Source organism: Papaver somniferum, unplaced genomic scaffold, assembly GCF_003573695.1.
Source record: "Papaver somniferum cultivar HN1 unplaced genomic scaffold, ASM357369v1 unplaced-scaffold_154, whole genome shotgun sequence".
In the NCBI taxonomy this organism is placed as follows: domain Eukaryota; kingdom Viridiplantae; phylum Streptophyta; class Magnoliopsida; order Ranunculales; family Papaveraceae; genus Papaver; species Papaver somniferum.
The window spans coordinates 9,407,475-9,417,904 of record NW_020624820.1 but is presented as its reverse complement, the minus strand read 5'-3'; the positions used below and the strand labels follow the sequence as shown (position 1 = coordinate 9,417,904).

Genomic DNA, 10,430 nt, shown 5'->3' with positions numbered 1-10,430 from the left:
TCCGGTATGAGAGTGACTTGCAGTCAGGGCTATGTAATTTGTTCTTCATGTTCTGTAACTTCCAGGTTTAATCCCTGGTTTACTTATTAAAAAAAAAAAAAAAAAAAAAAAGCTAGTTTGCCAAATGAGTATGATGATGGTTTGGCAAGTAAACTCGTATCTAGCAAAGTCCACTGGATTTGCCCTAAGAAGACGGGTTTCCTTGGACCATATTGTGGTCACACTCGTAAATAAACGACCTAGTACCACCATGACCGCTCACGATTTTTTTGCGAAACCACACATGACTATAAGAAAATAAAAAAATGGAACTGAAATTTTTTTAGGGCAAATAAACATTGGAAAACAAAAATCCCCCAAAACTTCTTAAACCTAACCCCTACTGTTCTTCCATCATCGAATCAGAGAACTCAAGATCACTCAACTCACTATCTACTGACCTACTGATCCTTTAAGCTTTAATCGCTAGGTTCTCGTTCTTTCCCTTCCGCACTCTCCTCGTATACCCAAGAATCACTTTCAGGTTTTTTCTCTATTGCTTTTTACTGTTTTTCGAACTCCATTTGACAGACGAAGAAGGGGATTTGGTTTATTAATGGTAGAATTGTTGAGGATGTTAAAATCATTTCCTTGAAAAATATTAATCTCTGGTTTGTTTTTTCTATTTGATTATCTTTAGTATGATTTCTAGTTTAGTGTAAAAAAATGGGGAAAGGAAGACCTAGATCAGTGGAGAAAGGTGTGTTGGGGAATAACAATGCTTGTTTATTAGAAGACGAAAAAGTGAAGAAGGTAATACCACAAGGTCCAGTATATTATCCAACTGATGAAGAGTTTAAAGATCCATTAGAATACATATACAAGATTAGGCCAGAAGCAGAACCATATGGAATATGTAGGATTATTCCTCCTAACAATTGGAAACCCCCTTTTGCTTTAGATTTAGAATCATTTACTTTTCCTACTAAAACACAAGCTATACATCAATTGCAAGCTAGGTCAGCATCTTGTGATCCTCAAACATTTGAATTGGAATATAATCGGTTTTTGGAAACTCAATTTGGAAAGAGAAATAGGAAGAAAGTGGTTTTTGAAGGCGAAGATTTGGATTTCTGCAAGTGTTATAACGCCGTTAAGCGTTATGGAGGTTATGATAAGGTTGTTAAGGAGAAAAAATGGGGTGAAGTTTATAGGTTTATTGTGGGTTCAGCTGGCGTCGGGAAGATTTCAGAGTGTTCAAAACATGTTTTGTCTCAGTTGTACCGTGAACATTTGTATGATTATGAAATGATTAACAAGAAGAATAAGCCTGTGACTTTGAAAAAGTGCAAGAGAGGTATGAGGTGTGATAGGGTCAAGAAAGTTGAGGACCAGCAGTCAGATGGTGCTTCGACTAGTAGTTCCTTCAAGAGGAGAAAAAAGAACTCACATGGAGACGTAAGCAAAGATGACAAGTTAGAGAAGAAGAAAGAAGAAGTAAATGAGTTTGATCAGATTTGTGAACAATGCAATAGTGGGTTGCATGGAGAAGTTATGCTTTTGTGTGATAGGTGTAATAAGGGTTGGCATATATATTGTCTTTCACCGCCTCTAAAGCAGGTGCCTACTGGAAACTGGTATTGCTTGGAATGTGTGAATTCTGAGAAAGATAGTTTTGGGTTTGTGCCTGGTAAACGCTTCTCTTTAGAAACATTTAGGCGTCTAGCTGATAGGGCTAAGAAGAAGTGGTTTGGCTCAACAACTCCATCTAGAGTGGAGATAGAGAAAAAGTTTTGGGAAATTGTGGAGGGTTCAGTTGGTGAAGTTGAAGTTATGTATGGCAGTGATTTGGATACTTCTAAATATGGAAGTGGATTTCCTCGTGCTGAGGACTCACGGCCGCCAGCAATTGAGGTTGAGGTTTGGGACAAGTATACATCTAGTCCGTGGAATCTCAATAATTTGCCCAAATTGCAAGGATCGATGCTTCAGGCAGTTCATGAAAATATTGCTGGTGTGATGGTGCCCTGGTTGTATATTGGGATGTTGTTTTCATCGTTTTGTTGGCATTTTGAGGATCACTGCTTTTATTCGATGAATTATTTACACTGGTACGTACTTTCTTTTATTTGACATGTATTTGGTTCTTTACAGAAATGCAGTCATAGTTGGATAATCTTTATGCTGTATTTCTGTTGAAATCTAGACTGAAAGTTTAGCATACAGTTGCTGCCATTTCATGCCATCAACGGTTAAATAACATGTTTCCTTTCTTCCTTACCCACTCGGGCCATTCTTTAATAGGTAGCATGAACCACTCGTGCGACAGTGGTACCATTTTAATGGTTACTGTAAATCCGTAACAATACCATCAAGTCAGATCAGTGGTGAAACCCATGTTATATAACTTTTATTAGCTGTGAGCAACCATCAATGTTATGCTATTGACTACAACTTTTCATTTCAGGGGGGAGCCAAAATGCTGGTATAGTGTTCCTGGTAGTGAAGCCCATGCATTTGAACAGGTAATTTGGCTAAGTAGTTGTCTTTAGGCCCCTCTGTTTGCGATTAGCTTTATCGTTGTCTTTTGATATTGCAAATGCTACTAAATCAGAATAGCCGTATGCACACGACCTGTCTAAACTGAAGTTGTGTCACAATTAAGTTACAAATGACACTGATGTTTTGTCACAATTAAGTTACTAATGGCAATGACAAAAGAGCAGGGGCTGTTGCTCTTGAATATAGTCACTTCAGTAAGAAATACAGCTTTAGTTATTTGACTTGTTTTCTGTACTTGCCGTTGTAGCCATATACATCAATGCGTTGTTGTGTTCTGAATAGTTCATGAATTCTTGCTGCTTATTCACTATTTGGTAGATGTCTTTTAATCAATGCTCAACTGAAAACCCTACTTACTTTGATGCATGAGCTCAAAGTGTCTTGGTTCTTACTTTCCAATAATTGTCTTCCTGTGTTTGCAATTCATTAGAGAAATAATTAAGAATGTACATATCTATTCTAAAGCGTGCCTCTCATCTAGAATTTGTGTTTTTGCAGGTTATGCGAAGCAGTCTTCCCGATCTATTCGAAACACAACCAGATCTGTTGTTCCAGCTTGTCACCATGTTGAATCCTTCTGTTCTGCAAGAGAATGGTGTTCCAGTATATACTGTACTCCAGGTTTGACTTTATGGTGCTTGAAGATATACATTTGTACTGGAAGTTTCCGTCATGCTGTTACACATCTCCCTTGAGTCTTCACATGCATTTATTAATATTATCTCTACTTTTGGATCTTGGGTGTTATCATTGCTATGCTGCACCAGCACTCTGTACATAGTATACCAGATTCGTTTGATATCTTAATCTCTGCCCCATCTCTCATAGTATCTACTGTCTAAAAACATCCATCTTATACTTTTTGTCAGTTAAGCTGTAGTGTAAGTTATCTATAATTTCGATGTCATACCTTTTGTCTAAGTTAATCCTTATATTTAAGTTTCTTTTCTGTTGTGTCAGGAGCCTGGGAATATCGTCATAACTTTTCCCAGGTCTTATCACGGAGGTTTTAACTTTGGTAAGCCACCTACCACAATATAAAGCGTTTTTAATGGGCCACATTACTTATTGTTATTGATAAATATGTGCTTGTTTTTCAGGCTTGAATTGTGCTGAGGCTGTTAATTTTGCACCTGCTGACTGGCTGCCCCACGGTGGTTATGGTGCTGAGCTGTATAGGTTGTATCACAAGGCCGCAGTGTTATCTCACGAGGAGCTCCTGTGTGTGGTAGCCAAGGTTTGAAGATTTTAGACCTTTAAAAGTTTCAACCTATTCTGGTTTTCATCCAATCACTAAGCTTTCTATCTCATTTGGTGACACCCACCTTTTGCTTATATGAGGTCATGAGGTTGACTGCTTGACTGCATACTTGAATACGACATCCTTTTGGTTGTTCTTTTGCTCAATGGTTCTTCAAGTGAAATAATATTCATTTTGCTGTTTTGCAGTACTAGTATCAAACAGTTGTTTTTATTAAACATCTGGTTTACTGGATAGGGAATTGTGGTTTCTTCTTTTTAAGTGTGATCCATCTGTCTTATCTTTTTTTTTCTTTTTCTGTGCTGAATTGCCAGAGTGGCTGTGATATAAAGGTGTCATCTTACTTGAAGAAAGAATTGCACAGAGTATTTACTAAAGAGAAAACTTGGAGGGAGCGTTTATGGAAAAATGGCATCGTGAAGACTTCCCCAATGTATGCACGTAAGCATCCTGATTTTGTTGGAACTGAAGAGGTAAACCCATGTTCAACTGTCCCTCGAGACTAACTATCATTGCATAGATACTTATCTTGACACGTTCCTCCGTGCTGGTAATTTATGTCAAATCCCGATGACTTTGTAGGACCCCACTTGCATTATATGCCAGCAATATTTGTATCTTTCTGCTGTTGGATGTGGATGCAGAAAATCCACCTTCGTCTGCCTGGAGGTATGGGAACACAGCAATTGTACAGTTTTTAGCTTTGTTTCTAATCTTAAGGAAAGTAAGAACTTCATTGCCAAAAAGAAAATACTTTAATTTGTCAAGTGAACGGTGATAAACTTTATACACAGAAGGACATGCATTATTCAAATCGAGAAGTTGAAAAGTACTGCGTTGCCGTTGCTTTTTCTCTAATCATGTCTTCTATCATACCCGTCCTCTTTATTTCCTTTGTTACAATGAAAACCACATGGTTGTCAAATAGAGATACTCAATTACAATGTCTAGTATTTTTTTTAATGGTTGTTTTACTTTCGCGGTTTCCTTTGGGTGTTGACGAGGAATCTTCATTCAGTTGTTTAATTGCCATAATGAACCTGCCCTGTGCACATGTTGACACCTATATGTATCAATACATGAGTACCGTGGCAAGTTGAACTTAGTATAACTGTTTCATATAACAAGGAAATATGATTCCTAAAGAATCGTAGTCAGACAAGTTTTCATGAGTCATCTTTCTGGTAGAGACAATTAGACAACTCTAATAACTGAGTGAAGACTAAAATTTATTTTCCCAATATGAAGTGGATTAGTGCTTTGCTCTTTGTTGAAAATAAGCTTTTCAAATTTAGAAATTTCTACCACATGCATGGAACAACCCAAAGTAATGTGGGTGTGCAGTCTAATGTCTTGAATTTCCATCGATGAGTTGTATCTTTCGTGTACATGGATCCCTTGACCGTCTTATGCAGGTACATATGTATATCTAACATTTGTGAGTGCTACTGCAAGTCTTAGTGGCCATTGAATAAAATCCAGACTTAGCCTTAGCCTCTTCTTCTTCTTCTTCTTCTTCTTATTTTTATTTTTTTTTCTCTAAACATAGAATATTATCCTTTCATCAATTATTCTTTATTCAACAAGGGAATAATTCGTTTCGTCTTCCTTACTAAGTTACTTCTCTTAGGTGGACCGTATAGATTTCACATGGCCTTTGTTTGCCTTCCATTCATATGTTGTTTTTATATTTGTTATTGAATGTCATTTAGTTAGTTCTCCTTCCAGACATAGCCGAACTATCACTAAAGTCTTTCCTGTGCTCTATTATTATAGAAACTTTGCAAGGTTTTGGTTACATTCAAATAACGATACTTCTCTTATGCAGCACTATGAACACCTCTGTGAGTGCAACCCTGCCAAGCAACGTCTTCTCTACCGTCACACACTTGCCGAATTGGAAGACATGGCACTTTTAGCTGACAACGGTGACTTAGATGAGGCATGCAAAACTAGAAGCTGCCGGCGACAACTTTCAAGCTCTAATGATATACCTATTTTGGCAAAAGAGGTTAGCTCATACATAATTGCTAACTCAATACTAGAATTAACATGATTTCGTTCTTTAACCGCTGTTCTTCTCTCATGAGAAGGATCTTTTTAAATAGTACTTAATAGTTAATACTGGCCATATATCAGGCACATGAATCTAAGACACTCTTCATAACGGCGGGGCTTTTAAAGTTTCTTCTTTAGTGTAAAAATGACACCTCTTGTAAAATGCCTTCAGACTTTATTTTTGTTCTGCTCATAGAGCACCTGGGTAAATCTATCATGGAGTATTAAATTTAAGGACAGCAGTTAGAATCCCGTTTCTCCCTCTAAAGATAAAAAGTCTTAACTAAACAGCATATAGGCGTTGAAGGTTAATGACTTACTCCCTCTTGGCTTCTCCAAAGTAAACGGAGTATAAGCAATCTGTAGCTTCATTACAATGCATCCCTTAAGATAAATTTCATGGAGGTCCTGCGGATCCCACCAATCTAAATACAATTTTAACGCCGGTGGACCAGATCGCTCTCTTCTTTACATGTTTCATCTTCTTATTTAATGTTTCATAACCATGGCGCTGCTGGTAGACTTAGGTAAAATCTTTATAACCATGGCACTTCTGGTGAGTTGGAAGCTCCCTTTGTTAAAGCTTCCTGAATTGTCAGATTGTTTCATTGCAGAATAAGAATAAACAAAAATAGGATGGAAAAGGGAAGATCAAAGAATTAAGCAAAGAAGACCGCCTATAGTCTAGTATCTGACTAACACTTCAACCACACACACATGCACACACACACCTCCTCATCCTAAAAAAACTGTTTTCTATCTAGAATTTCCTAAATAGTCTTAAATCTACCAACATGAAAGACTTTTTGAACTGGGTATCTGTTTTGTTACTCTCGTATATTTTGAAGACATGATTTACTCATTCCTATTGGATACCAAGTGTAGATCTTTGCTGTCAAAGCAAAAGATAATTTTAGTTTTACTAGTCAAAAATATGTAAGTTCTGTTTAGATGGAACAACCCATATGAAGTTTTAGAGTGGTTTTACTGTTAATGCCGGTTGTCATCTTTGGCCAAATTTGTAAGAAATAAACCGGAGACAGATTTGGTAAGTTGTAGCTGGTAAGGTAGTAATTCAAATTAGGTTTTCAGAACTTATCGACAAAGGTATGGTCTTGTATAAGACCCTTGATTCGGAATACTAGCACAGAGTCCTAGACTGATGTAAGTCTTGCCTCATCAATAGCAGTAGGAGTTTATTGCAAACTGTTTGGCAGAATGGTTGATTCAAGTCGCACCATTTTACGTGTTAGGAAGTTAATATGTCCTTCCTTCACCCAATTCGTGTGTCCAGTTATTTGCCATCTGTTTTTTTCTTTTATTAAGGTGTACTAAGTTTGGTGTAACCTTGTGCAGGTAAAAGGTTGTCGGGTTACTCATGTTCAACTCGCGGAAGAGTGGATTTTGAGCACTATTAAAATCCTTGAGAGCTCATTTTCTGAGTCTGCATATGTCAGTGCACTAAGTGGAGCTCAACAGTTTCTATGGGCTGGTCCTGAAATGGATCCGGTATGTGCTTCCTGTTGATTTACTGGACGCAAACAGAATATTCATTTCTGGTTATGTGCACTAGCTTTTTTTGTAAATAGTAACATGTAGTATTTGCAAGCTTGGCATACAGGTGCGTGGCCTGGCAAAAAGTTTGGTTGAAGCCAAGAAATGGGCTCTGGAAGTAAAGAGTTGCCTCTGCAAACTCAAGTCATGGCTGCAACATCGAGTAAATGATACACAGAAAGTGACTTTGGGATACGTAGAAAATTTGTTGAGTGTTAATCCGGTTCCTTGTAATGAGCCTGGGCATCTCAAATTGAAGGTTAATAATTTTGATAGTACTTTTAGTTTTACATTCAACTTCATGGTTGTTCTGCAAAATCATGCTTTTGCACTTTACTCTTTGCAGGTCTATACAGAAAAAGCTAAGTTGTTGGTTCTAGAGATAAAATCTGCACTTTCACCATCTTCGGGTGCCTCAGTAAGTAACTTCCTATGTCCATGTGGATTTGCTTGTTTTGTTTCAGATAATGGGATAGATTGGGTTGAAGATTTGTTATATATTTTGTATGCTTTATTGGAGCTAGTTCCGTAATCTTTTTTTTTTTAAATTTGTTTATGGATCTTCAGATAGCTGATTTGGAATTATTATACTCTAGAGCAAGTGAATGTCCAATTCATATAGAAGAAATGGGAAACTTAGCAAAAGAAATCTCTTTGGCAAAGGTACATATTACTGGTAGAGGCTGTAGTAGTGTAATCTGGCTCGTAGCATTCTAACAATTTTATTTGATTGTCAATAATATATTACTTTTTCCCTTTGCATCAACTCTCGGCTAGTATTACTATCTGTTTGATTGTCAATAATATATTAGTTTTTTTTTGTAAATAAATTGTGTACGCAATTCTTATCAATTTAGTCAGCCTCGGGATTAGATCGCCCAGCCCCAGATCCCACACATCTTCCAGCGAGTAACTCGGTGTGTTTGGCTGAGTGCTCTGCCTTAGTCAAGATATTGGCCATCTGCAGAAGATATTAGAAGTTTTCAATCAAATGCCATCTTAAAGCCTTCTATTGGTATATTAGAACATAATTAGAAAAATAAATAAAAGAAGAAAGAGAAAAAGAGGAGAGAGAAAACAGTAAATGTAACACAAGAATATGTTCTAAACTCTCGAATGTAGGCAGGGTGTGATATTTCTAAATTCATTACCTGTTAAGTTTCACCCTAAAAAAATTGCTCTCTTGACCATTCTCGATTTACTGCGGACGTACATCAGGCGATGCTTTGAGTTATCGCCTCACGCAGTTGAACGCCTAGTCCCGATTTACTCGCTAGTAACTTGGGTAACTCGATAGATCTTAGACAACTATGATTATGATTATGACTATTATTTTTATTTTTCATTCCGTCCTTGCCTCGCTGGTAAATATTTGTATTATTTTGCTTCATTAGGCTTGGATAGATAGCACAAGGCAGTGTATCTCGGTGGATAGATCTGTTAAAGTTGAGGTTGATGTTCTTCACAAGTTAAAGTCAGAGGTATGATATGTTCCGTAAGCTGTATAATAAGATAACTGATGTCGTTCTTGACCTATTTGGAAATTGCTTCCATCTGAACCATATAAACTTAACTGCTTAACAGATGTTGGAGCTTCATGTTCAGTTCCCGGAAATGGAGGTGCTTTTGGACATTTTAAGGCAAGTCGAATCGTGGCAAGTTAAGTGCCACGCAATGCTGGAAGCTCCTATCACTTTGAAGGTTGTGACATTCGTGAAAACTGCACTGTGTTCTTTTTTCCCTAACAAGTTACTACGTGTCTTTAACCAGCTTATTATGTTCTTGGTAGTGATTGGAAAATAATTGCTACTTGTAACTTGTGCAGGACCTTGAAATTCTTCTCCAAGATGCAGATAATTTTTTTTTTGCCATTCCTGAGTTGAAGCTTTTGAAGCAATATCACCTTGATGCTATTTCATGGATTTCCCGCTTCCATCATGTTTTAGTAAATGTAAACGAACGGGAGGATCAAGATAAACTTGTAGAAGAACTAACTTGTATTTCTGCGGATGGAGCATTATTGAGAGTACAGGGTTCGTTCCTTTGCATTTTAGATGCCCAGTTGTTTCGCATTGTTTCATTTTTCTGCGTAGTCTGAGTTTTTTTTTTCTTTTTCCTAACACAGTTGATGAATTGCCTCTCGTTGAGGTAGAATTAAAGAAGGCATGTTGCAGGGAAAAAGCTCAGAAGGTAATTAAGGAAAAAACTTTTGTTTGTAAGTTCCTGTGTACGTTAGTCAAGGTTTATATTATGTCTGAATGTGACATGGTAACTGAGCTTATGATCTCCATGAATCAAAGTATTTGAACGTTCCCTTTATACCTTTTTGATTGGAAGTTGTGACTACTGAAACTATGTTTCAAATGTAGCATTTCCGTGTACTATATAAATGCTTTATAGTTGACCATATCGATGCAGGCAAGTCGAACTCAAATGCCTCTTACCTACATCGAAGAACTGATTTCCGAGGCTGTTATGTACGTAGTCCTTCTTATCGAACCTTTGCATATATTGGTGTGAGTGCAAATGCAAAAATATTTTTGTTGCTGTGAGTTTCTTAACAGTTTCTCTTACAGACTTCAAATTGAGGATGAGAAATGGTTTAAAAACATTTCTGGAGTACTTGCTGACGCAAAGTCTTGGGAAGAACGAGCAAAACAAGCTCTCAGAAATTTAACTCAGATGTCAGACCTTGAGGATCTTATGAGGTTTACTGATGCTTATGTTTTAGGGCCTTCATTTTTATACCTCATTCGTAGGGCTAGTTTTAATCGCTGCATTTATAATTTTCAGGACGTCGGACAGAATTTTTGCGGTTCTACCTTCGCTAGTTGACCTCAAAGATGTATTATCATTTTCTAGATCATGGATTAGAGATTCTCAACCATTTCTGGCGTTGTCTCTTCTATCCAGCGATCCTTCAAGTTCTCCTGTGAAATTTGATTCCCTTAAGGTTTTTATCATCTACTTGCACACTTACGTTCTGAAACTTCATAAATATTTTATAAATATGTCC

The 10,430-nt window shown here is 37.2% G+C and overlaps 1 protein-coding gene across 2 annotated transcripts in view; it reads left to right on the top strand.

The window, feature by feature from the left end:
* The first annotated feature begins 330 nt into the window (after positions 1-330).
* LOC113336934 (lysine-specific demethylase lid-like) overlaps positions 331-10,430 on the top strand; it is a 16,645-nt gene continuing 6,545 nt past the window's right edge. For both annotated transcript variants that reach the window (XM_026582647.1, XM_026582648.1), the window contains exons 1-19: positions 331-2,090; positions 2,447-2,504; positions 3,040-3,162; positions 3,502-3,559; positions 3,642-3,778; positions 4,117-4,275; positions 4,385-4,471; positions 5,631-5,813; positions 7,217-7,369; positions 7,482-7,673; positions 7,761-7,832; positions 7,982-8,077; positions 8,809-8,895; positions 8,999-9,115; positions 9,240-9,447; positions 9,540-9,604; positions 9,833-9,891; positions 9,991-10,122; positions 10,208-10,367. In XM_026582647.1, the coding sequence (XP_026438432.1) occupies positions 706-2,090; positions 2,447-2,504; positions 3,040-3,162; positions 3,502-3,559; positions 3,642-3,778; positions 4,117-4,275; positions 4,385-4,471; positions 5,631-5,813; positions 7,217-7,369; positions 7,482-7,673; positions 7,761-7,832; positions 7,982-8,077; positions 8,809-8,895; positions 8,999-9,115; positions 9,240-9,447; positions 9,540-9,604; positions 9,833-9,891; positions 9,991-10,122; positions 10,208-10,367 (3,531 nt within the window). In that variant the 5' untranslated portion in view covers positions 331-705. The remainder of the gene's footprint in view (positions 2,091-2,446; positions 2,505-3,039; positions 3,163-3,501; positions 3,560-3,641; positions 3,779-4,116; positions 4,276-4,384; positions 4,472-5,630; positions 5,814-7,216; positions 7,370-7,481; positions 7,674-7,760; positions 7,833-7,981; positions 8,078-8,808; positions 8,896-8,998; positions 9,116-9,239; positions 9,448-9,539; positions 9,605-9,832; positions 9,892-9,990; positions 10,123-10,207; positions 10,368-10,430) is intronic.